The sequence below is a fragment of the Poeciliopsis prolifica genome, unplaced genomic scaffold, assembly GCF_027474105.1.
Source record: "Poeciliopsis prolifica strain line A6 unplaced genomic scaffold, Auburn_PproV2 SCAFFOLD031, whole genome shotgun sequence".
Classification (NCBI taxonomy): domain Eukaryota; kingdom Metazoa; phylum Chordata; class Actinopteri; order Cyprinodontiformes; family Poeciliidae; genus Poeciliopsis; species Poeciliopsis prolifica.
Window position 1 is genome coordinate 5,766,214 of NW_026562406.1, and position 24,601 is coordinate 5,790,814.

Here is a 24,601-nt window from a genome sequence, read left to right on the forward strand (position 1 = left end):
ACAGGTTAAACAAACTTCAATCAAATTGGATAAACTTAATTCAGTTAGTCATTTATTTAAATTGTATCCATTCAACTATTTTCACTACACAAGACTCAATGCAGAGTCTTGCTTGTATGTAGTTTGGGCAGTTGTAACTAGTCCATATGTCTGAGAAATATGTGCGTATTCTTTTATAGTTGTGGACTTATAGTTAGGTACTACATTTATAATATTGTATATTAAATGTGGTTATTTAGATATGTTTTTGTTTACGCAAAGAATATGATATGAACCAGAAATTCTCAAAATAAGGCATTCAGATTGGTATTTTTGTCCATGTTTATTTTAGAGTGCAGGAAAAAAAGGGGGCGGGAGATTATTCTGATCTCAGGTCTGCGGAGGAGATTTGCGGCGTCTTGACTTTCGCTGTCTCGTATTCTCGCGACAAGACGCGAAGTTTCCGGTGTTGTGTATGTTCCTGGAAACATGGCGGCCAGCTTCCGCGGCCGTCCTATCCGGAGTCTTCGGATGCGGGGTGAGCGTGATAAACTCGATTCATTGAAAGCTGTAACAGCGACATATTGTTGTAAAGACAAGTCCCCGTGCAGGTACAGGCCCCGGAGGAGCGTCTTACTGTGTGCGCTGTGTGTGTTTTTGTCAGGTCGGAATGACAGCGGGGAGGAGAACGTCCCGCTGGATCTGAGCAGAGGTAAGCAAAGGCTTCATCGCATCACCATGAAAGCGATTATTGTTCAAAATGGATGAGGGCACTTTCTGCAAACACAGTCCCGCTAACGCTAAGCTCGGTATTGTACGTGCAATTGTGTTTTTGGTCGCGCCACTCATTTTCTTTCCGTTTCGCATAAACCCGTTGCTAACGAATAATAATAACAAGCGGCAACCGCGAGCTAACTAAAACGAGCTTGAGTTAGCTTCAGCTAGCCGCTACAGCTAACCAGCCATGACGCCGCGCTGTTGTTTTGTTCAGTGTGACTAGGCACCGCAGCCTGTTATTTGGCCGGACAGCCGCAGTTGTTGTCTTCGTGCATTAGTCGTGACTGTCTGCGTTGAAAGTCGGGCGGCTTCCCGGCTCCTCGCTGAATACTGGCGCATGGGAAGGTCCTTCTGATGGCTGCTGAGCCAGGTCAGATTCACGTCTGCAGCGACGACAACCACATACCTGTTTGTTTACACAGAGCAGCTGCTCTGGACGCCCACATTCCTGGAGATTTTGAGATTGCAGTCGCGTCGTTCGGGAATTGAGGCGCTGTAGTCAATGAGCTGCTCATTGATGGCGAATTTCTAAATGAACATTTGTTCTTGTTTGGCTGTAGTAAGTTGACACATCCCTAGAACTGTGGATAAACATATTTGAGTTTTCGTAATAAAACTCATGGATAAAATTAGTCCAACCCTCTTATGTTGTGTTTGATCATAATAATAATAAGAACGCCTATCTTTCTTTACTGATTACTTATTAACATTTTGTGCTGGAGACCCTCCAGTCATTACCTGAGATCGAAAACCGACCATCAGCTCTGATGGTCTTCATCTGCAGGCCAGATGTCAAAATGATATAATTCCTCCTTATTTATGAAATGCATCAAACATAAGAACCACTACCATTTTTAATCGATAAAAACACCAACTCACAGCTTACTGTTAAACTTTTGTTTGGTTTAATAGTGATCCAGCTATGGTTAGAGAGAAATACATAGATGAGTATAATATTTGTTTAATTTTCACTTAGATTAAAAAGTATTATTACCGCTGAATACTATCATCGTTGTTATTTCTTATTTGTGCAAAATAAGAGCAGTTGGTTGCATTTTTGCCTCGTAGCAAGAAGGTCCTGGGTTCGAATTCTGGTTCTCTCCGGGTGTGTCGGCTTCTTCCCACAATGTAAAACATGACTGCTGAGTTAATTGAATACTCCAAATTGCTTTAGGGTGTGTGTGTGTGTGTGTGTGTTTGCATGGTTGTTTGCCCTGTGATGAACTGGTGTCCTGTCCAGGGTGCACGCTGCCACTCACCCAATAATAACTGCAGTACATAGGCACCAGCTCTCTATGATCCTGTAATGATAAGTGGATATCAAAAATAGCTTCCTGGATTTAAAAGTACACATTTATTAAAGAACCAGCTACATTCTTTTTTTTTTATGTGTTTTTGTCTTTAGAAAAAAACCCAAAATCAGTCAAAATGAGAATTTACAAATTCTATCTAAAAACAATGGAGATATCGGCTTGAAAATGTCTGCTTGCTAAGGTAATTAGGAAAGAGAAAATACAGTGTTTTCAAAGAAGTTTTTATTCTATAGGAAAAGTGTTTAGTAATAACAATGTTAGTATCTGCGTCTCATAAGGTATGCTGGCCAAAATCGAAACAGAAACGTTTGAGTTCCTCCAATGAAACATTTTAATTCATTGCTCATAATATTATTTAGTTCAACATGATTAGATTTTGTTTGTAAACTAAAAATAAAAATTTTTACAAAAAAAACAAAAAACACTAATACATCTTTGTGGAGGTATGGTCTTAGTGTTTTTGTCTTGAGTGATTTTATTATTAAACACAATGGCTGCCCATTAATCCTTTGTACCAATAGAGAAGAACGATTCATAAAAGCAGCCAGCTCAACAATCGTGGAAGGAACTGGCAACATTCAAGTAAAGCTTTTTATTTGAATGTAAGTAAAGCTTTTACTTTAGCAGTAAAGTGAAAGCTTTACTGTTAAGTAAAGCCTTTTACTTAACAGCTGTGTTAAGCTTTACTTAACACAGCAGTTAAGTAACTTACTCAGCAGTTAAGCTTTACTTAACACAGCTGTTAAGTAAAGCTCTTTACTTTACTTGAATTTCTCAGTCTTTACACTCAATTAGTCCAGCCAGTTGAGCCCACATTCTTCCTATAACAAAGCAATTGCTGTCCATCAGCTGTTATTATGACAATATAGTCCAGTTTGTTTAGTTTTTTTCTGTTACTTACACTGGATTTAATTTTTCATTCCCATGCAGAACCATCTGAAAACTTCCGTGAAATCCTCCAAAATGTGGCCAAATCGCATGGAGTCAGTAACATGCGAAAGCTTGGCCACCTGAACAACTTCATTAAGGTACGGTTTTCATTTTCTTCATCAGTCACTTCAACATTTTGTTTATTATTAGGTGCCAAATGGGAATGAAGAAATATTCTGTTGGAAGCATTATAAACCAAGCTTACTGTTAACAAAAAAAGTCTGGTGAATGTTGAGAATGCCCGTCTCACTCATTTTTGCGGCTCTTGGTTGTTGCTCAAATGGAGTCTTTCCTATTGGCTTTTAAGTGTTGCCGATTAGTGTGTGAGCCATGAGGTGACGGCAGCAGAAGAACACAAATACTAAAACTACGTGTCACACTGATTTCTTCTTGTTTGCCATCAAACAAGGAATACTTCCCAGCCAGAAGCTGAAGAACTCCTAATTGCGTTAGACATGGTCTCTGCGGTGGGATCAACTGCTGTTTTCTCTGGCCAACGTGGCTTATTTGCAGAGACCTAACAGGACAGCTTGTTGTTTCCTCTTGTTCCTGTTTGATGTATAAGAACCTTTAAGACCAATCCGCTTGTCCTACTCTGTGGCGTCTCCGCTGACCTCTCTTTGATCCCCTCCCCTCGGATGCTGCTGCCAGCAGGTCCAACTGGGCCTGTCACTGTGATGTTGACAAGTTAATGTAACAGGAGCTCCAGGGATCAATTGAGACTTTAAAAAAAAAAGGGGGAGATTTTTTTTTATGCTAATCTAGGCTCTCATTGAATGAAAACATCCTTTTTTTTTTTTTTTTTATCTGTTTTGATGTTAGGAGAATTTTGCATTCTGTATAACTGTGGCCTCGCTCTAATGTTTTGTGCATCTAAATAAATACCAAAAAAAGTCAATTGTTTTGTATTCAGTAATTCAACGAGTGAATCTCTTCTAAATCCAAACACAATTTCTGACTGTGTTCTCTAACACTGTCTGGCGGCGATAATAAATCTTGCTCTAACAGCTGTGGTTAACTTAAGTTTTCCAGCTAGGGTGAAAGATCAGCTGATTAGGATTGTGTTGCGTTCACAATCACCGCTGGTTGTTTAACACAGCATTAATAAACCAAGGTGGTGAGAGGGAGCCACTCTTAAACCAGAGATGGCATGAGAATCATTTCACTTTGGGGCAAGGACAAAAAGGACTCTTCAAATGAAGTAAAATCTGAATTTCATTATGAAATCAAGATCCCAGAGTTTGCAGGCCAAGTTGAGTAAAACGGCATCAAAGTTGCTTGAGTTCGAGCTTCAAGTTTCTACAGTTGGTTACGATTTATGGAACCATGTCATCTGAGGTTTTTGGTCCACGACATTTCATCAGTGGACCATGAAATGTTTACAACATTTCATGACGTCTCACTCTGCCAAAAGCACCAACACCTGCTTAAGTGACCATAATGTTGTTGTGTCCGATTTGGTTATTGTCTTTACCATTGCACAGCAGACAAGGAAATCAGCCAGTTTTCTATTGATCGCCTGTGATTGATTATTTTCTGTCTAATAAAAGCAACGAAACTAGAAGCTCATACTTTTAATCTAGTCTTAACTGGCTAATTCATAGCTTGGGCACTGATTCCTGCTTCTGCCCAGATGCTTTCCTCTGTCTGCCTTTCACTGCCTCGCCCCCAACTGTCAGCTATGAATGGATTGTAAACAATTGTTTGCGCCTCTGCATTGAGTAAGCGTTGTGGAGCTGGCTTTGTTGCGCACAGATCACTGTGGGTGAGTTCGTTTCCGTTTCTGCAGCCTGACACACTTGTTTACAACCGACTTTCTGGTGATGCACTATCACTGTGATTCCTTATAAGGGTCTTTGGACCGCTGGGGTGACCTAATCCCCCATGGAGAGCATCACATGGCTGTTTATATTCCCCATCTCCTCCTCCTCTCCTACGGCCTGTTTAGGCTCTGATATCAGAGCTAGATTAAACCTAGCTCAAACCCATCTTTCACTGCTATATCAGGCTTAAAGTCTTAAATCTATTTAGGTGAAATTAAGGCGTTAGATACATTGATCACAGGTCCGTTTAATCTCATGAATTTGATGTAGGTTTTCTTTTTTTTGCCGGACTTTTCCATCAGGCAAAAGTTGGAGTTGTGCTCAGACGTCTTCTCTCACTGCGTTCTGTGACTCAAGGAGGTTGAGGCTACCGGTAACAAGCTTCTAATAATTACTTGCTAGGCAGCAAGCAAACAAACAAGCCATTAGCTCCTAGCTAACGGCGATTTGAGAAGCACAAAGCTGTTGCCAAGAGCCACAAATACAAGGAATTTCACAGTTTTGGTCCCGTGGTTTGTGTTTATACATCTCTGCTGTGATACAGGTGCTACATTTTATTCAAAATGGCTGAGCTGCTCTGATGGAGTGGCAGACAGTTGTTCCCACTTTCGGGTTGTCTGGAGATACCGTTGAGAAAGTCAGCAGCTCCAAAATAGCAGCATCCTTTTGCTCTGGGACTTCTCTGCTTTGTCGCGTGTTGTAGTGTTTGCTGAGCCTGTCTGCTGGTTCCCATCGCTGCAGGAGTTCCTGTTAATGACCCGCTGTGAGGGAACTGCTAAATGGTTGAACTTTAGGCTGAAAGCGAAACAACACTGTCAAGGCTGGCCTTGTTTTCAAAACAGGCACAGACAACCAGAATGTAACCAGAGGCATTTAAAAAAAGAAGAAGAAAAAAAAAACTAGGTGAATTATTAGAAAATATTTGTTTTTAATCATCTCATTTGATGTGTTTCTCACTAACATTCATGAAAGCATGAATGTTATGTGGTACTGATGAGCACCGCACAGTGAAGGTGAGAAGCTACACTTGTTCCTGAACATGTGATTGTTACTTTTACTTTCCAATTTACAACCCATAGGCTGAACAGCTTGCCCTCGTCAGAGGAATATGACAAACACCACTTCACTTAATTTATGCAAACTTTACAGCATGGCTGAAATTGTTCTGTTGGTTCCAGGAGAGCATCAATAAATCTCAGATCATTTCAAAATATGATTGACTGCAAATATTGAGTGCTGTTGAGCAGTACAGTTGTTCCACTATGAACACATCTTGTGGTGACATAGCATAATTAATAATGGTTAAATTATTTTTTTCAGAGGAAAAATTACTATGCCATGTAATATGCACAGCTAAAAAAGATTTGTAACCTTATAAACTTATAAACCTTATAAAGGTACTTTTTAATCATAATTTTTATTGCTTTAATCAGTCTGTTTTTGTAATTTCACAGTGTATTCCTCACACGTTGTCCAGTTGATTTTTACTTTATTCCATTGCTAAGAGTCTAAGTGCTTTCTTTCATTGAAGATTTCTGGAACCATTTTGAAATTTGAAGTTTGCTTGCTTAGTTATTTAATCTTTTGTCTTTTTGTTCTGTCTTTCAGCTGCTTAGCAACATTGGACATCGGGAGGAGAACTTTGGGTTTACATATGAGGAAATCATCGTTTGGTGCGTACTGTCTGGAAATCCTGCTCTTTTCACCGATGTTTGTGCTCTACATATTCTTAGGAGTGGTGTTGTTGTTAAGGTGCCTGAGTCGGTGGCTTATCAATTGTGCCACTCATTCTCAATAATTTTATGACTCGCTACATAAAAAGAAGCGGGTCTTATTTTATATAGCACTTGGTGATTGATCTATTCTTCTGTAGAGTAATTTATCTCGCACCTCTAAACTCGAGATATGTTTATTGTTTGTTATTTTTAAACTTTAGTCTGCGATTAGCTCTTCTAAATGAGGCCAAGGAAGTGCGTGCAGCAGGTTTGCGGGCACTCCGCTATCTTATCAGAGACACCAATGTGCTGCAGAAGGTCCTCAGACTGCAGGTGGATTATTTGATTTCCAGGTAAGATTCTGCTTTTTCCAGATGAAAAATGGCTGTTTTGATGACTTCACATTTTATTTTTTTTATTATTATTATGGTTTATGTTGGTTGTTTTTATGAGAAGGCCTGTGTTTTTATGAATTGTGCAGTGCAATATTTTGGTCAACATACTTGTCTGGTTGTGATTTAACAATGATTGTCTCTTGATTTTTACAGATGCATTGACATCCAGCAAAGCAATGAGGGGGAGAGGACTCAGGCGTTACGGCTCGTCCGAAAGGTGAGCAGTGTGTCTGTAAATGTAAATATTCGTCCCTTGAAAGTATTTCTGTTGTGGTGTCAGTGGAGGAGTTTACCCCGACTGCACGGGCTTATTCCAGCACAAAGCCATCAGAACAATCCTTTGGGACAGCAGTGGTGTCAGTGCAGAGGGTTTGTCTGCCAGCCAGGCTATTTATAGCTCTTTCTCTAGTTTACAGTAAACCTTCTACACACAGGGCTGTCGTTTTGAGCAGAGGTTGCTGCTGCACAGGCAGCAACATGGCCTCTGTTCTCTTCTTGTTGTCAGGTTTTTTTTTAAATTGAATCAGGTTAAAATAGATCTTATTAGTAATCTTGTCCTATTAGTAGGCGCACAGTTCTCCATTATGATAAGCAAAAACTTTTTTTTGACTACAAATTCGACTGAACTAATAGATTTGCAGAAGTTTCGACACTTGCGACACTTGCACCCATGTTCGGGTTTGCCACATTTTAGTTGAGGCTACCCTGATGTCTCAATGTTGTTTACTCTTTCTCATTGTACACAGTTCTTTTTTTTTGGTTTAGAGATTTAACAAGCAAAACATTACGACATCAATATTATAGTTTCTTCCTATTTATTAGACGTGATAAAATGAAAAAATGGGGGGATTATTGATATCCGATATTATCAGTGCGGTCATGGGCAAAAAACAATATTTACTATTATTTGTATTATAAAGTAGCATTTAATAAATTAGAGTATTTGCTCTGATGAACAGTGTTTGTCTGATGAAAAGTACGTTTTGAAAATAACCTTTGAGAAAATTTTAAGAATTATTTTCATAAAACTTGCATTTCTGCCTTGTAAGCGCTTTTTTCTTATTGGTTTGATTTAATATTCTAATCTTAAAAGTTATTTCTTCATTATCTGTAAGTGGAAAACCATCTCTAGCAGAAATAAAAGATGAGAAACACCAGTCTTTGTGTAGTTAACCCATGTAAATGTGTTTTGCTTAATGTATTGATTTACTTGTCTGCTTTGGGCTCATTAAGAGAAGCTCAATGCTTTTCTGCTTTTTTTCCTCCCTCTGCAGATAATCACCGTCAACGCGATGCTGTTCCCCACCTCTGTCGCAAATTCTCTAATCGCTGTCGGTACAGACGGACTGCAGGAGAGGGATCGCATGGTTCGCGCTGCCGTCGCCATCATCTGTGAGCTAGGTGAGGACTTGACATTTAAGTGGAACATCACAACACAGATCTAAAGTGTCATTAACTCTGCACATGGACACACCACGAGGGGATTGTTATTGACCCGTTTTAGGACGTAAAACCGGGGTGGGCCACTCTGGTGACTTGTGTTTATTGTCCTACATGTTTTAAATGTTTTTTGAGCTTTCGTAATAACAATAACTGTGTTGTTTTGTTCCTGTTTCCAGCCCTCAAGAACCCAGAGGTGGTGGCCAAACGCGGAGGTCTAAGCACAATCCTCAAGAGCGTCATCGACTGTCAGCTCAGTCGGATCAACGAAGCCCTGATCACCACGGTCCTCCACTTACTCAACCACCCGTGCACCCGCCAGTATGTGCGTGTTGACGTGGAGCTTGAGGTACATGTGTTTACATAGACGTGAACCCAGTGAGAACTTGAATATAAATGAAACCGAGCGTATCCATCGGAAATTATCGGCTTTAGGTTGCCCCCATATCTTTGAGTTTACAGTAATTAGTTGCAACCTTTCCTCTTAGATCTCATTGTCTGCAAATATCTAGTTATGACAGAGACACACCGATCACAGTGCATAAGTCACATAAGACAGGCAGCAGCTTGATTGCTAAAAATGGTGAAGAATGTTTTTTGTTGTTGTTCATCCGTATTTGTGCTCTGTCTGCAGCAAATCCTCGCACCTTTCACTGATTTTCACTATCGACACAACGCTGACACAGCTGAAGGACAGCTCAAGTAAGTGTGTGTTGGGGGGATGGGAGGAGAAATGAGGAGCTGAAGTGTTACGACAGAAACAAAATGATCAAGTGTGTTTTTCAACCATTGGTGACAACATACAATGTAGAAGCTGAGGGTATCGATGCACAGTGTCTTTGGAACATGATGGCTGTTGATGTGGATGTTTGACCCCAGACTGCCTTGTCAGAGCGGGGCGGTGGAATCTATTTATTTCTGACTAATAGTTTGATTATTTGAGAAAAATAGGTCATATTTTTCTGCTTTATGGTGGTAATCAAGATGCAGTTTTTGTAAGAAAAGCATCCAGTTTTGAATGTGCATCTTTTTCTGTTGTTGCAGGGAAGACAGAGAATCCAGGTTCTTGTCGAGCAGGATGGCGATAGTCGCTGCATTTCGTTCTTGGTCTGGTAAGAGAGGCATTTGCGTTGATGATTATTTCAGGAAAGAAAAAAGTCTGGTTTGCTGAGGGGATCATGATCTGAAAATGTCTTTCTTTTGTTTAAATCAGGAATTATCAACTTGTGCAAGGCTGGAAATTCTGGAATCCAGTCTTTAATTGGCTTACTTTGCATACCAAATATGGAGGTTAGGGTGAGTACTGAAACACATTCATCTATGAATAATTAAAAGGAACTGATTTAAAAACAAAGTGTTTTTCAAAAGCATTTATTGTAAACGGGACATTTTGACTCACAAACAAAACGCAGTGCAACAACAGTTTGCAGACTATAAATCATGGTGGTGGCAGCATCATTCTGGGGGCTGTTTTTCCTTTAGCAAGGACAGGGAAGCAGGTCATAATTGATGGTGGATGGAGATTCCTCTGCTGCAGCACAACAACCATAAACTTATAACCAGAGCTGCAACAAAGTGGTTATAAATAAACTGATGTGTTAAAACAACCCAGTGAGTTTAATTCCACTTGAAAATCTGAAGTTGTTAATATCCAGTAAGTGATTATGAGTTGTTGTGGCTTGCAGCTGTAATTTATGTGAAAAATGTGGCTCTGCAAACTGTTTATGGCTGAAAACAAATGTAGTTGAGTTGAATTTTATACTGCAGTTAGCTCTCCTTGTCTTGTTTCATGTATTTTGAGACTTTATGTAAATCTGTGCAGAAAGGCTTGTTGGAGGTGCTATATGAGATATTCAGGCTTCCTGTGCCCATCGTTACTGAAGACTTCACGGAGGCTCTCCAGAGTGTTGGTGAGGATGAATCTTTTTCCACCGTCAAAGTTCAGTTGTGTGTTTCCTCTGATTTCATTCTATTGTAAGGAAAGATTGACACTATAAAAACAGTAAATTTGCAGGTTAATTTCTTTCCAACCGTAAGACTAATTCTGCTGTCATAATATGCCAAAGACGTGTTTTGTTAACCGTGAACAAGGTCGCAGTGTGGACTAATCGGTGCTGCTGTGTGCTTCAGATCCTGCCAGGTTCCAGGACACTTGGAGACTCTCTGATGGGTTTGTGGCTGCAGAGGCTAAAGTTATCTTACCCCATCGGGCCCGCTCCAGGCAAGAGAACAGAAATAGAACTGGGTTAACATTCTTTCTCTGGTTTACGTGAGCAATTAACTTTTTTTTTTTCTGTTTGCGTTTTTAGGGCTGACCTGATGGACAATTACCTGGCATTTGTCCTTTCTGCCTTCATAACTAGTGGACTGTTAGAGGTGAGGTGATTTTGTTTTTAATTGTTTTTTTTTTTATCTATATAATATTTGAAATAACTGTCACCTAATTTAGTAATGGAGTAATTGTTAATTGCATTATACCGAATCAAAATATGTTCTACTTAGAACTTCTCAAGTGATATAGATTTACTTTTTTTCCCAATAGGAATCACCCCACTTCTATATGACGCCTAAGATGTGTTTTGTCATCCTTTTTTTTAAAAAACTAAAATTATGTGTTTATTTGCATTTTTTAAAAATGTTTTTCTAATGTTGTATTGATCAATGCAATATTCGGTTACAAAATAATCATCAGCTACTGCTCTACATTTAGGTTTTTCCTCATTTCTTCTCTTATTTTCGCTACTCTAGGGCCTGGTGGAAGTTGTCACCAGCAGTGATGACCAGCTCGCTATCAGAGCTACTATTCTCCTGGGAGAGCTTTTACACATGGTAAAATACATATAGAGTTTATGCTGAACTAAGACTTTTTATTCTTTTCAACAGAAAGAGATTCCCTGGTATTACTTACCACATTTTTTCTAATAATTTGTGTCCCTTCTGCCTGGTTTCTCCTGCTTTAGGCAAACACAATTCTTCCTCATTCCCATAGCCACCACCTGCACTGCCTTCCTACCCTCATCAACATGGCCGCCTCATTTGACATCCCACAAGAGAAACGACTGTGAGTACAATCTGTTTCTCCTCTCAAGGGAACGATTATTACTGCAAACATCGGGAATTGGGGCCAGGAATATTTTGACGCTAAACATGAAACTTACATCTTGACCCGTTTTTGATACCGGTAAGCTAAATGGAACTTGATGAGACTGATATACATTAAAATAAACAAAAAATCAATTAAAACATTATCAGTGCTGGTTGGTTCACAAGTTGGCACAATATTCTGAATTGTAATGGCTTGTTTGCGACCTGCACTCTGTACTCTGACAGTTTACAAAGCCAACAGCAAACCAAGCATAGCAAACATTGAGAATATGGACCAATATTATCACCTTTACAAGATTTACAGCGGAAGAGCTTTACTAACCCTGGATCTGATTTTTTTTTTTTTCAACAAATTTTAAATTCTGGTGTTAAAATAGTTTTAAACATTTAATCTCTGGGATGTCTGAATATACACTCTGAGACAGAAAAAATACATATACTTCTATTGTAAATCCTGCACCACAAACAATTTTTCCCCCCTAAATTTTAATGAAAGAAAACAAATGAGCCTCACAAAAATGACCGAGGTTATTACAATACTCAAACATTAACAATCAAAGTAATGAAATGTTTCTGAATTTGGTGGTATGCTTCAATTGAAATTATATTTTAGATCGTAATGTAGAAAATGGACTAATATTCACAGTGCTTGTTCAGCTCTAAACACCAACACACATCTCTTTGGTTTGCCTTTGTGTTTCTCCAGCCGTGCAAGTGCAGCCGTGAACAATCTGAAGCATTTCCACGAGAAGAAGAAGAAAGGTTTGAAGCCCTACAGTCTTTATCTGGACCACATCATTCGCAAATCTGTGTCGTCCCACAGCCGCAGAGATTCCCACTCGCGTGTCCAAAGGGACATCTACGTCATAAAGGTAAAGATACGCAACGTTTTCACATGCTGGATTTTATTATCCTGACTGCTGTAGTTTCGGGCAGCTTTGATGAGAGCTGACTCCAAAATCGGCGTGTCTTTTTAACTTAAGTGACCGCCTGTTACTTTTTAGGACACTGAAGAAACACTGCTGATGAACCTGAGAGACAGCCACATCCTTAACCACAAGCAGAACTTGGAGTGGAACTGGTTGCTCATCGCCACCATCCTGAAGGTCAGGCCTGCTCCCATGCAGTTGCACATCCTTAAACATTTTCTGTTTTCTCCTTTTCTAAATAATGCTTTATTCACTTTTAGTGGCCAAATGTGAACCTCAGGAACAATAAAGATGAACAGATGCACAGGTAAGATTTATTTTGTTGTGTTAAAATGCTTCTGTGAGATTTGGGTTTAAATACGCATTTGTTTCTGTGCCATGCAGGTTTGTTCGGAGGCTGCTGTACTTTTATAAACCCACTAGTAAATTATACGCCGGACTGGCTTTGGATCACGTTAAGGCCAGGCAACTCACTGTGGTTGGGTGTCAGTTTGTTGAGTTCCTCATGGACTCAGATGAGGTAAGAAAAACAACAACAAAGCAAAGCATAATGTTTCTCAGTTCAAACCTTCTCCCTAAATTTGCATCTTGTTCTATTGTTACCAGGACGGTCAGGGGTACCTGGAGGACCTAGTGAGGGACATGGTCTCGTGGCTCTGCTCATGTTCAGGTCTGAAGCCGGAGCGCAGTCTGCAGAGCAACGGCCTCCTCACCACACTCAGTCAGCACTACTTCCTCTTCCTTGGGACACTTTCTGCACACCCTCAGGGAGTCAAAATGTTAGAGAAATGTGGCCTGTTCCAGTGGTGAGTGAACAGAGATCATTCCAATGGCGCCTCAAAATGTTTGTCCTTTTGATGAAATGAGCTTTTTAAGACTCAGCTTTTCACCTTCTTCTTGTTGCAATGTCTGCAGCCTGCTGAATTTGTGCTCCGTAAAGAACCAAGATGCTGTGCTGAAGCTTGCCGTAACAACTCTGGATTACAGCAGGGACGGCCTGGCCAGGGTCATCCTCTCTAAGGTCCTCACCGCCTCCACTGATGTAAGGATACATAGAAACAGATGTAAGACTGGGAATTATCTTGCATGCAAGAACACATATTCTTGTATGCAAGAATGAATACAAGAATATGTATTCTTGTGAGTTTGAATGCATTTGCCTTCAAACTCTTTTTTGAATGCAAAAAAGCTCTAAATTTGACCTACATGTTCAGGGCATTTGCATATCCCAGTGCAGATACCCAGGAAAATTCATGTATCTAAATTTAAGGCCTAAAAATGTCTTAAATTAATTTTAAAAAATGTAGATTGGCTTTAAATTTGTTAATTACAGGTTTTAAATTGTGTTGTAGCAGGACTATTTAATCTTGTGTATTCTATGAAGTTTATTTTTCTCGTCAGACTTTTGCCAGGCAAAAGTTTGAGTCGCCATCAGACATCTTCATTCGTTCTGTGACTCGAGGCGGTTGAGGCTACCTCGCTGCTCAGGAACCCTTGCTAGGTTTTTTGCATCTAGCATCCTGAAATGTACATTATCAGCACTTTGCTGGACAGTGTTAGTCTTTGCTAGCATTTCACTTCCGTCCCCACCTCCCAATGCGAAACTTTATGCATTATGCACTAGAAAGCTTGGCACTGCTTTATAAAATATTCTTTTCTTTTATAGTACATGGCTTAAATTTAATTCGGAGTGGTTTTGAAAAATCTTAAATTTGAATGGGTAAAACTTGCAAAACCCCTGATACATTATTTAAAATGTCTTGTTGCTCTTGAAACCGTCCCAAATCGAACCTACTGGACTGAACTTGCTGAGACGTAACGGCTCGGTGCGTCTTTTCTTCATGAACAGATATGCAGGTTGTACGCTACCAAACACCTGCGTGTGCTGCTGCGTGCCGGCGTGGAGTTCTTCAGCAGCTGGGGCATGGAGCTGCTGGTCACCCAGCTTCATGATCACAACAAGGTTGTTTCCATGGAAGCACTGGACATACTGGATGAGGCCTGTGAGGACAAGGTGACCAAATAAAATTTATCTGAGAATATTTTCTCCTCTCAGGCTGTGCTTTGCTAAAGCAATTAATAATACTTATCAATTAAAAATATATTGCTGATAAATAAAAATGCACCATTAAATCAACCTAGTGATAACTGCACTTTGATAAAGGTTATTGTGTTAAACCTGAACTTTTTATTATTATTTTATTTATTTTGTCCCCCGTCCAGGCCAACCTTCATGCTCTGATCCAACTGAAACCAGCTGTGTCCCATCTGGGAGACAAAGGCCTCCTTCTGCTCCTCAGGTGAGTTTATGACTTTTTTTTACAGTATCTAATCTGATTCCTAGCTGCTTTATATATTATGTCTTGAATGAACCGTGCATCGTCTTTGTTTCATTGTTTAGGTTCCTGTCCATTCCTAAAGGTTTTTCCTACCTTAATGAGAGAGGTTATGTCAGCAAACAGCTGGATAAATGGCAGAAGGTATTTCTAAGATATCAACAGACTGCAAAAAAGTGTCCTTATATAGGTGAAAGACTAACTCAGTTTGGTGTGTCACTCTTTAAACTCATCTTGTTTGCAGGAGTACAACCTTAAATATGTGGATCTGATAGAGGAGCAGCTGAACGAAGCACTAACAACTTACCGCAAACCCGTGGATGGAGATAACTATGTCAGACGCAGCAACCAAAGGTGAGACGAAGGAAATCACTGAAACCTACACTAGCATCAGAAGTGAGACTTATTTCAATTCTAACCTAATTGGTTTGTGTCTCCAGGTTACAAAGACCAAATGTTTATCTCCCTGTGCACTTGTATGGTCAGCTGGTACATGATAAGACCGGCTGTCATCTACTGGAAGCTCAGGTAAAAGCTTAGGTTATTGTAGTTCTGGTTTTTGGTGACCTCCCAGCACCAGTTTTTCTCTTAGAACAATTTACAGGTGCACCAAGAAATGGTTACAGATTTCTTTAATTTTGGGAGTTTGTCAGTCGGCTGATACTAAAGAAAAACCGATCTTATTAACTGATCTTATCTTCCTCTGCTTAGGTCTGAAAATCATCCAGTGTCAGGACACGTCTGCACGCGTTAACAACAGTCACTCCATTGTTGCCAGCTTAGCAACTTTGTCACTTCATTTTTAGCGGCTTCTCAGACAAAAAAAAAAATTGTGGTCAGCGAAAACCCTAATGGGCAGGTCAGGCTTTTTAAAGGTTGTTGATCCTTCTAACTGTAAACCTCAGTTTCTGTGTGCATTTCCCGGGGAGCATTCATCTTTTCAAAAAGATTTTCTAAAGGCCACATAAGAGGAAAACAGTCGGTACAAAATTGACATCCTGGGTTAAGACAGCTCCTGAAATAACAAAACTTCAAAAGTACAAAGTAACTCAAGGAGTAAAATGACCAGCTCACCTTCAGGATTGAATGATTAGCAGGCGCTAAAGTCTAATAAACAGCAGATTTGCTTCTGTGGGAAACAGTTTTCTTTTAAAAAGCTTCTTATATATTTTTTTCCACAATCTCTTAACTTCTATACCTCAGTCACTAAAAAATGCCATTATTGAGTCTTCTTCAGTCAGTGACAGCACTCACACTGAAGAGTGTCAGCTTAACCAGGAAATATATGTGGTGAATAAGGTGGATTCACTGATCAACAAAAAGATAAGATCTGTGACATTCCACTCTATGTTTCCCTCTACATCTCTAGTTATTTCACAGTTTTCCCATGTTCTTCCTTTTGTCTGCAGAATGTCGTTCCAGACCTCAGCTACACGGTGCGCTCCCCGATGCTGGACACCTGGGAGGGCGTCAAACAGCTGAAGGCTGCGCTCTGGGCTCTGGTCAGTAAAGTCTCTGATTTACGTCTTTTCACTCAACACTCCGCTGTTTTGTTGACGATCGCATAGAGACGGCTCGCTCGCTCATGATTGTCTTCTGTTCCAGGGCAACATCGGCTCTTCAAATTGGGGTCTGAATCTCCTGCAGGAGGAGAATATCATTCCTGACATCCTGGCGCTGGCTCAGCACTGTGAGGTGCTGTCAGTGCGCGGGTAAGTATTCACTCCATAGGATTTCACCTGCAGACAAAAGGAAAAGGAGAATAAAGTTCAGGAAGTCGTAACACCATTTGAGTGACACGCACTCTCATTCCCTCTCCAGCACCTGCATTTATGTGCTGGGCGTCATTTCCAAGACCAAGCAGGGATGCGAGGTCCTCAAGCAGTATGGTTGGGACGCGGTCAGGCATAGTCGCCGGACACTGTGGCCTGTCACTCCTGACGAGGTGGACACCCAGCTCGCGTCGGAGCTGTCCTCCGTCCCGAGCACGCTCAGTCTGACCTCGGAATCCACCAGCTCCCGCCACAACAGCGAGAGCGAGTCTCAACCGAGTACGTTACAGCGCTGACGTTACTTCATCATCATCAATTAGTTTTACGTCCTTTGGCTAAATGTTTTAAATCATCATGCTGTTGAAAAACCCATTAATGAGCCATCTTGCTCACCAGTAAGACATCTAGGGCATTTAGAAGAGAAACAGGCCAGCAGCATCTCAAATTCTCCACCATGTTTAAGAGTGGTTTGGTTTCACACTGCTGGTTTTTGAAATGCTCATCTGAACATATTAATTCAGATGTTTGTTGGAAGAGATTTTCAGAGGAACCTGTGACTTTGTCTAAAAGCAGCTGTTTCTTAAGGATGTCTACAAGGCCATTGAGACTACAGCTAACTAGCTGCTAATATACCCTTACAACTAGCTAAGTGTACTGGACGACATTCATCTTTACCACTGGATCACTTCTGTTGGCAACAATGCTACATGCATTCTATGCAAAAAGGCACAACACTATGAAAGGTGCAATTTTACTTTGTCTTGCATTTCATTCATCACAAACAGATCTTAAAGAGTCTTGAGGTGGTTAAAACCTGCCGAAAACCTTTCTTAAGGCTGTTTTTGCACCTCTTCTAGTTAACGTTTCAGCTGAGGTTACCTTTCTCCTCTCCTCCCTGTATTGTATTTTTATCCCTGTCTTCTCTCCATTCCTAGACATGTACATCCTGGACGATGACAAGTGCGATGTTTTGGACTCGTCCGACGACCCTTCTTTCTACCCGAACTCCAAAGCCGTCAAAGATCGCAGCCCATTCACAATCCTTGGTTCCACGCGCTTCGTTCGTCCGCGTTTCCTCAACTCCCTGTCCCTCCCCAGCAAGAAGCTCCGCTCCACTAGTGATCCAAAGAGTTCCTCCGGCTCTCGTACCCCGACTGATCTCAAGACGGAAAGCCCGCGGCGGAACAGGACGGTGACGGAGCCTTCGGTCTACCAGGGAGACGTCTTCACCTCAGTATTCAACAGCAGGGGAATGCCAAAGAGTCCAACGGTCAGCCTGGAGACCTCCTTCATCGGGACCAGGGGCGGGTCTGAGGAGCAGCTAGTGGACGGCAGGCTGGTCCGGGGCGGGGGCTCGGGTCTCGGGCTCAGCGGGCTCGCCGGACACGGAGTGGCGGAGCACCACAGGGAGCAGAGTAGCCGCGAGCGTCTGGCGGGAGACGGCGGCTCCTCCGGCGGAGGCACCGTGGGCGGAGGAAGCGGGGGTACTCAGTTTAAAAGCCGCAGCCAGAGCTTTAACACGGATACGACGACCAGTGGCATCAGCTCCATGAGCTCCAGCCCCTCCCGCGAGACCGTGGGAAACCCCGAGCACCCCGAGGTAGAGCCGGACTCCTCCGACTGCGTGAGCCTCAACACCGTCGTGTCAGCAAAGACTGTGAAAACGCTCTCCTCGCTCAGCCCCCAGCCGCAGACCAACCACATGTCCGCCTCCAAGTCCTCCAACGTTTCACTGGTACCCCTGGGCTCCTCGCACACGCTCCCCCGCCGAGCCCAGTCCCTCAAGTCCCCCTCCGTCTCCACCATCAAGAGCCTGGCCGACTGCAGCTTCATGTACACCAGCCCCAGGGACGCGCTGGGCTACGCCACGCTGAAGCGGCTGCAGCAGCAGAGGATACACCCGTCGCTGTCGCACAGCGAAGCCCTGGCTTCACCCGCCAAAGACGTGCTGTTCACCGACACCATCACCATGAAGACCGGCAGCCTGGACTCCAGGCTGACTCCTCGCAGGTTGGTCACCAGGAAGCGCTGGGTGGCAGGCCGCAGTCAGCCATTTCTACTTCTCTGTCTTGTTTTTCCTTTTATTCAGATGTGACAACTTTTTGTCCACTGGATTTTAAATCAATATGACTTAACGCTGCAGAAACACAGAATCTTAGCAAGTATTTTTGGTCCAGTTTCTGGTGCAAATATATTTGTAGGCTTGAAATGAGACAAAACTAACTTAGTAGTAACTTTTCGGCAAGACATAGGAGCTTGTTTTTAGTAATTTTCTTTTTTAAAGTAGTAGTTCCACTGGCAGATATGCTGCCGCATAATTGAAATAACCTTCCAATGGAAGTAGCACTTTTTGATCATATTAAGAAATTATTTACTTAATAATTTCTTAATATTATTAAGTAAATAATTAAATATTATTTACTTAATAATAGAACAAGCTTCTATATCTCGCTGAAAAGTTTCTACTAAGTTAGTTTTGTGTACTGAGCGTTCAGCACTAGAAACCGGATCAATAATACTCGGTCAGATTCTGCTGTGTAGTAGCTGTCGTCCAAGTCAAGGTTCGGTTACCGTCGCCCTCAGCAATGACGAATGAGCGTAAGCGTGTCTGTGCACCTTTTGCTGTGTCCGTCAGGCTGTCAGACAGGAGGCGTACCTGTCCGGAACCAAGCGTCCCGAGCCCGTACCGCAGGCTGTCCAGAACACTTGTGCCGCGGTGGGTGGACCCGCCCTGTGTCCTCCTCAGTAGAGACGCAACCTCGTAGCCCTGATTGTTTCTGTTTGTAGTGGATTAGCGACAGCTCCGATAGTTAGATTGTAGCGTGAGCAAATGAAATGTGTAAGAGCTGGTCAGAGATTTACATCAATTTATCTGTTTTTTTTTTTGTTTTGTTTTTCTCCGGGTGTGATGATTGCATAGAAATGCAGTAAAGCTCTTCTTCTGGATATATACGTTTTGGAACATATCCAGATCCAGATCCTGTCTGTGTCCAAGTTGAAACTGTCTTCATGTTTGTTTGAGGTTAAGAAGAAGAATGTGCTGATATCGTAGGCGTGGGCGGCATGGCTTGAAAACAAAATCTCAGATTTTTTTCATACCAGATGCGATTTCCAATTTGAATTTTAGTTTTTTCCCTCATTTTCTATGTCTAAAAAAGAAATTGTTCAGGACAAAAAAAAATTCATACAGTGGCTTTTATTTCAATTGTTCCTTCTGTGAGGTATATGATGGAGTATCAGGGTTTTGAGAATTTTTGTTTAATTATGAGAATGTAATTCTCATAATTAATTATCATTTAACTATGAGCCTCTCCCCCCGGATGCTATTTTGCAAGAAGAACGTCTTAAGAATTTGAGTTTTCTAGATTTCACGACTGAATTAATTGACATGGGGAAAATGTCTTGTAAGTAAAAAAAAAATCTGCAAGTGAAACTCGTATTTTAATCAATATTCAAGAACTATTTACTGAACATACTTTGCTGAAAGTACATACTTATTTCAACAGTGAACTAATATATTTGGACTAGAAACCAGACAATAGTATGATTTTGTGTTTTTCCTAAAGCTACTTGTTTTGAAGTGAGCACTTGTTTATTAGTTTTTATAATCTCATTGCAACACTGACGATTCAGCATCTTCTAGTTTATGACAGGCTTGATGCTCAGTAGAGCCTGGCTTATTCGTATACAGCATAATCAGTTTACTTTTATTTTAGGGGAACAGTTTGATTTACATGGACAAAGTTAGACGTTGAAGCAGAACAATAATCCCACCTGAGAAACTAAATATGGGCTTGATAATCCAGGTTAATATTGTAAAATAGCACTGTAAGATATTTATGTGCTATAATCAAAAGCCGTCTCAAACTCTACCAATCATAGAAGCCCATTCATACTGGTATTGAAATATTACTTTCCAATATAAATTGATTGAATTCCTAAATCTTTTAACCTCCATATTTCTGATTGCTCAGTGTGAACCTGATGAATACTGTCCGACCGTCTAGTTTGACAAACCCCTCCTCCTTCCCCTCCTCTGTGTGGTTTTTCTCCAACATATTCTCACTCTCTCCCCGTCTTCCCTCTCTTGTCCCAGCCTCTCCCCCCGGATCCTCTCACGCACCTCTCCTCTTGCCCTCCCTAGGTTCCTGAAGGCTCTGAGTTTCGCCTCGCTGGACAAAGAGGAGCTGCTCAGCCCCATCAACCAAAGCACCCTGCACCGCTGCTCCTCGGTGCGCTCCATGGTCTCCAGCGCCACCTTCGGCTGCAACGACGACTACATCGGCCTGGCGCTGCCCATGAACATCAACGACATGTTCCACATCAGAGACTCCACCTACTTCCAGCAGAGGATCAGCCCGCCCTCGGAGGAGCGGAAACGCTTCCTGTTCGGCGATGGAGACGGTAACGCCCACTTTGCGCCGGGTGAAAGGCTAAAACCGTGAGAGGTGGATGGGTTTTTAGGTGAACTGTGGTTTTGTGGCGACCTCTGCAGGGGACCGGCCCGCTCTGCCGTTACTGAAGCAGCAGTTCAGCATCTCGGAGCTGATTGCGTCGCGAGGCGAGACTCAGAACCACCTGGTGGATTCGGAGGAGACGGGTCTGCAAGATCACTCTGAGGAGAACTGTCTGTACTGCGTGGGGGCCAGTGTCCTCGGCTACCCCACCCAGCCGCAGATCAACAGCACTCACTCTCGGACAGGTGGGGGGGTTCGGACACGTCTGTCTTGTAGCTTGTCAGCTTTTTCAGTCGCAGCAGAGTATCAGAAATGGTTTGTGTTTCATCTTTACCCCCAGATTACGTCGACTTCCCCTCCTGGGGCGGTCAGGGGGGCCATCGTCTGGAGGTGATGCCTCAGTCGAAGTTCTCTGGTGTGTCGGGTTGCAGCGATGCTGCCGTGTCACAGGGGTCCATCTCTAGCACGCCCACACCTGGGGACATCGTTATAGGTAAGAACCGGGAAGCTTCAAGGGAACCAAAGCAGCCCACAGTTTGCCTCAAGAGCTTAGCGCCGTGGCTCAGCATGATGCTGCCATCACCATGTTTCTGTGTTTACAGGATGATTAGTTTTCTGTCACTTTTAGCATTTTGAATATATGCAGGGCAGGTGTCTCAAACTCCTGTCATCCAGCTGTCTTGTAATTTTTTTATTTTTTTTTTTTTTCCCCTGGTTCAACAGAACCTGAAATGGCTAAATTATGAGCTACTAGCCACAAATTATATTTTTAAGAGTCTAGAAAATGTCAAAAGGTGTAAAACTTGTCTTGAAAATGCTTGATAAGTGTTTGGTTGTACCAAAAAATAGATATTTTGGTGGCTTTAATTGATTTGTACCCAAATCAATTAAAGCCACCAACTTTTCTTCTTTTTTTTGTTACACTGGATTTCCAAAAAGTACACTAAAATATAACAATCTGTTATAGTTTTACATATATGTAGATATTTATAACCAAATAAAAAATACATAAATGTGGATATTAAAAAGAAATAAAAAACAAGCTATTTTAGTCTTGTAAAAATAAGTTTATGAAGTTATTAAGTAAAAACACAGAAAATTCCCAGATGGTGCCGACATGTTAGAAGGGGGGAAAAAAAAAATCTAAATTATTTTCTGTTTCATCCTCATTTTTCTGAAACTATAGCAGCTTCTGTGATACTAACTCTTCTGATGGAGTCGTCCAAGTGTTACTTTTATTTTAGCACCAAGAATGTTGAAATAGTTGCTGATTCAAACCCCATTAAATTTGGCTGTGTTGTTTTAAACACTTGAAAAAACCCTGCAGGGCTTAACAAGTGCACGTCCTCTGCAGGCGGGAAGGCGATATCTGACGACGGTCCCGCCTCTCGAGTCCTTCTGAGGAAGGAGATTCTCCGCCTCATCATCAACCTCAGCTCCTCCGTCGGAACCAAAGGCCACGAAACGGGACTGTTGACGTGAGTCGGCTTTTTCACGCACAGAAAACCCGACGCTGGTCTGAAACATTAGCGGTTCGCCACAATTTCTTGTCTTTCCTCAGGATAAAGGAGAAGTTCCCTTATGCGTTCGATGACATTTGCCTGTACTCTGAGGTTTCCTACCTCTTATCCCACTGTATGTTTCGTCTGACTTCGAGGCGCTTCATACAGGAACTCTTCCAGGACGTGCAATTTATGCCAGTAAGGAAACAAACTCTCCCCTGATTCCTTTGATTTATCAAACTCTGCCTCTTGTGTAACTGCTGTATCTCCATCTCTCAGATGTACGAGGAAGCTGAAGCAATCCTGACAAAGCTACCAAAACCCGTGGAAGAGGACGTCAACCCGCCCGCGGAGTCCTGATCCTCCTCCCGCCCGCCTTGTGTTTAGTGCGCCGCTGCAGTCCGGACTCCTCACAACTGTGGAAAGCAAAGCAGGTCTGAGGCTCTACGGACAGAAGGACGTTGGGCTGGTTTCTGTTGCTTGAAACAGAGGAGCGTCGCTCCGCTTCCCCATGAGCCAGAAACAAACAAACAAAAAAAAGACTTTGATGACCGGACACATATTTAATGCTGTTTCAGAAGAGAAACTTAACAGCAGATTAGCCAAAAAACTGTTTTCCACAACACAGAAAATATTCACTGTCAGATCATCATAAAACTGAAGGACATTGATGGTGTATTAAGCAAAAATATGGGTAAGTAGTCCTCAAAAGTCAATTATAATCAGTTATAATTTCTGCAGATTTGGGTGGTTTCCCTTAATGAAGCGAGTAAAGCACATCGTCACGTCTGCCTGGAGATTTCTCAGACCTTGTCTTCTTTTCTCCAAACAAAAACACTACAACGGATCCTGCTGCTCTGAAATGGGGCCGTCCGGGTCCAAACTCCTCCCCTTCCCTCCCACACACACACACACTGACCGAACCCCACCCCCGCCTCCACCTCCGCATCCCTTCTTTCCTTGCCTCACCACTTCCTAGAACCGTAAGCCTCCTGTCAGCAGACAGCCTGCTAACCTTTCTATTTCTTGTGTCACAGACAATCAAACGTCACTCGTGTTGTATTTTCTAAAGCATTATATCTGCCACCTTTACTCGTTGAATAAGGAGAATAACATGTGATTCAATGCTAGTTTATTCCATACTTTACTTGCTTAGGGCCCTCAATGTTTTCTTTTCCTTCGCTTTTTGCATCTTCAGCGAGCTTCAAAGGAGTTGCGTTGGTCTGCCTCTCTTGCTCTCTCCATTTTTTTCTTCTTCTTTTTTTCAACGATGCTCACTTGTGTAAGTCATCTGTCGAAAGGTTGATTACAGATGCACACAGATGTTCCTGAAACTTTCACAAACCAGCAGCTTGTCGTCGCAGCGCCTTCTTTACCTCTGCGCTTCACCCTCTGCTGCATGTTCAGCAAGCATGGCAAGGTTGTGCTTCACCCTGACTTATTTCTGGCTTATAAAACTTTTTGGGTTTTTTTAACTGTTATTATTATTTTAAAGAAATCATAGGTTGCCATTTCATGTCGCCATACATCGTAGGAATAGTTACCACCCTGGATCTGTTTCCACAATTCGGTATCACTATGGGAGGACGACAGAGGAGGGGAGCGGTGTAAAAGAGTTCCAGGGAAACAGGGTTCTGTTTCCATTGGCTAGTTTTTTTTTTTTTTTTTTTTTTTGCTATAATGCTGCTACACAAAATGGACTCATAGAGAGATGATTCATAGATCCGCTGAGTGATGTCAGATCTGATCTATTTATTATATGTCTGTACCATAGTGAGTTCAACCAGAGAAGAAAAAAAGTTATTTATATTTTTCCTCGAGACTGTATTATAATTTAATTTTTTTTTTCTTTTTGCCTGAATTGTGTTTCCCTTGTATAATGTGTACAGTATGTTTTTGGGGGCATTGATGACCTAAAGAAACATACAATCCTATCAAAGGGATGCATTGTTAATAAAACAAAAATTTGAAACACCCAGAATAATTCTCGATTATGTTTTTCCTTCCTTCCCTTGAATATTTAATTTCACTGTTTGGTTAAGGCAAAGCCAAAAGTAATAAACTGTCTGAAGTTAAATCAAACCAAACATCTATTGCTTTAGATAGAAATAGAATGGCTGCCGTAATG

General features: G+C 41.7%; 1 protein-coding gene across 5 annotated transcripts; it reads left to right on the forward strand.

Annotated features, from left to right (window-relative positions):
- The first annotated feature begins 415 nt into the window (after positions 1 to 415).
- Positions 416 to 24,447, forward strand: LOC129373004 (rapamycin-insensitive companion of mTOR-like). Of its 5 annotated transcripts, none has more exons than XM_055050674.1 (37): positions 427 to 517; positions 644 to 691; positions 3,000 to 3,097; positions 6,431 to 6,495; positions 6,759 to 6,890; positions 7,086 to 7,149; positions 8,207 to 8,333; positions 8,552 to 8,721; positions 9,007 to 9,074; positions 9,417 to 9,484; positions 9,586 to 9,668; positions 10,195 to 10,282; positions 10,503 to 10,593; positions 10,682 to 10,748; positions 11,121 to 11,201; positions 11,333 to 11,433; positions 12,184 to 12,349; positions 12,482 to 12,583; positions 12,667 to 12,713; positions 12,791 to 12,926; positions 13,013 to 13,212; positions 13,322 to 13,448; positions 14,256 to 14,420; positions 14,630 to 14,706; positions 14,808 to 14,886; positions 14,987 to 15,096; positions 15,183 to 15,270; positions 16,152 to 16,244; positions 16,348 to 16,454; positions 16,564 to 16,793; positions 17,450 to 18,524; positions 20,611 to 20,918; positions 21,010 to 21,216; positions 21,312 to 21,464; positions 22,299 to 22,449; positions 22,533 to 22,671; positions 22,753 to 24,447. In XM_055050674.1, exons 1-37 carry the CDS (start codon positions 469 to 471, stop codon positions 22,831 to 22,833), a joined length of 5,241 nt encoding a protein of 1,746 aa, XP_054906649.1. In that variant the 5' UTR covers positions 427 to 468; the 3' UTR covers positions 22,834 to 24,447. The 5 variants fall into 5 exon arrangements, with proteins under 5 accessions (XP_054906653.1, XP_054906649.1, XP_054906650.1 ...); XM_055050675.1 differs by having other exon boundaries at positions 22,326 to 22,449; XM_055050676.1 differs by having other exon boundaries at positions 20,659 to 20,918.
- The last annotated feature ends 154 nt before the right edge of the window (positions 24,448 to 24,601 follow it).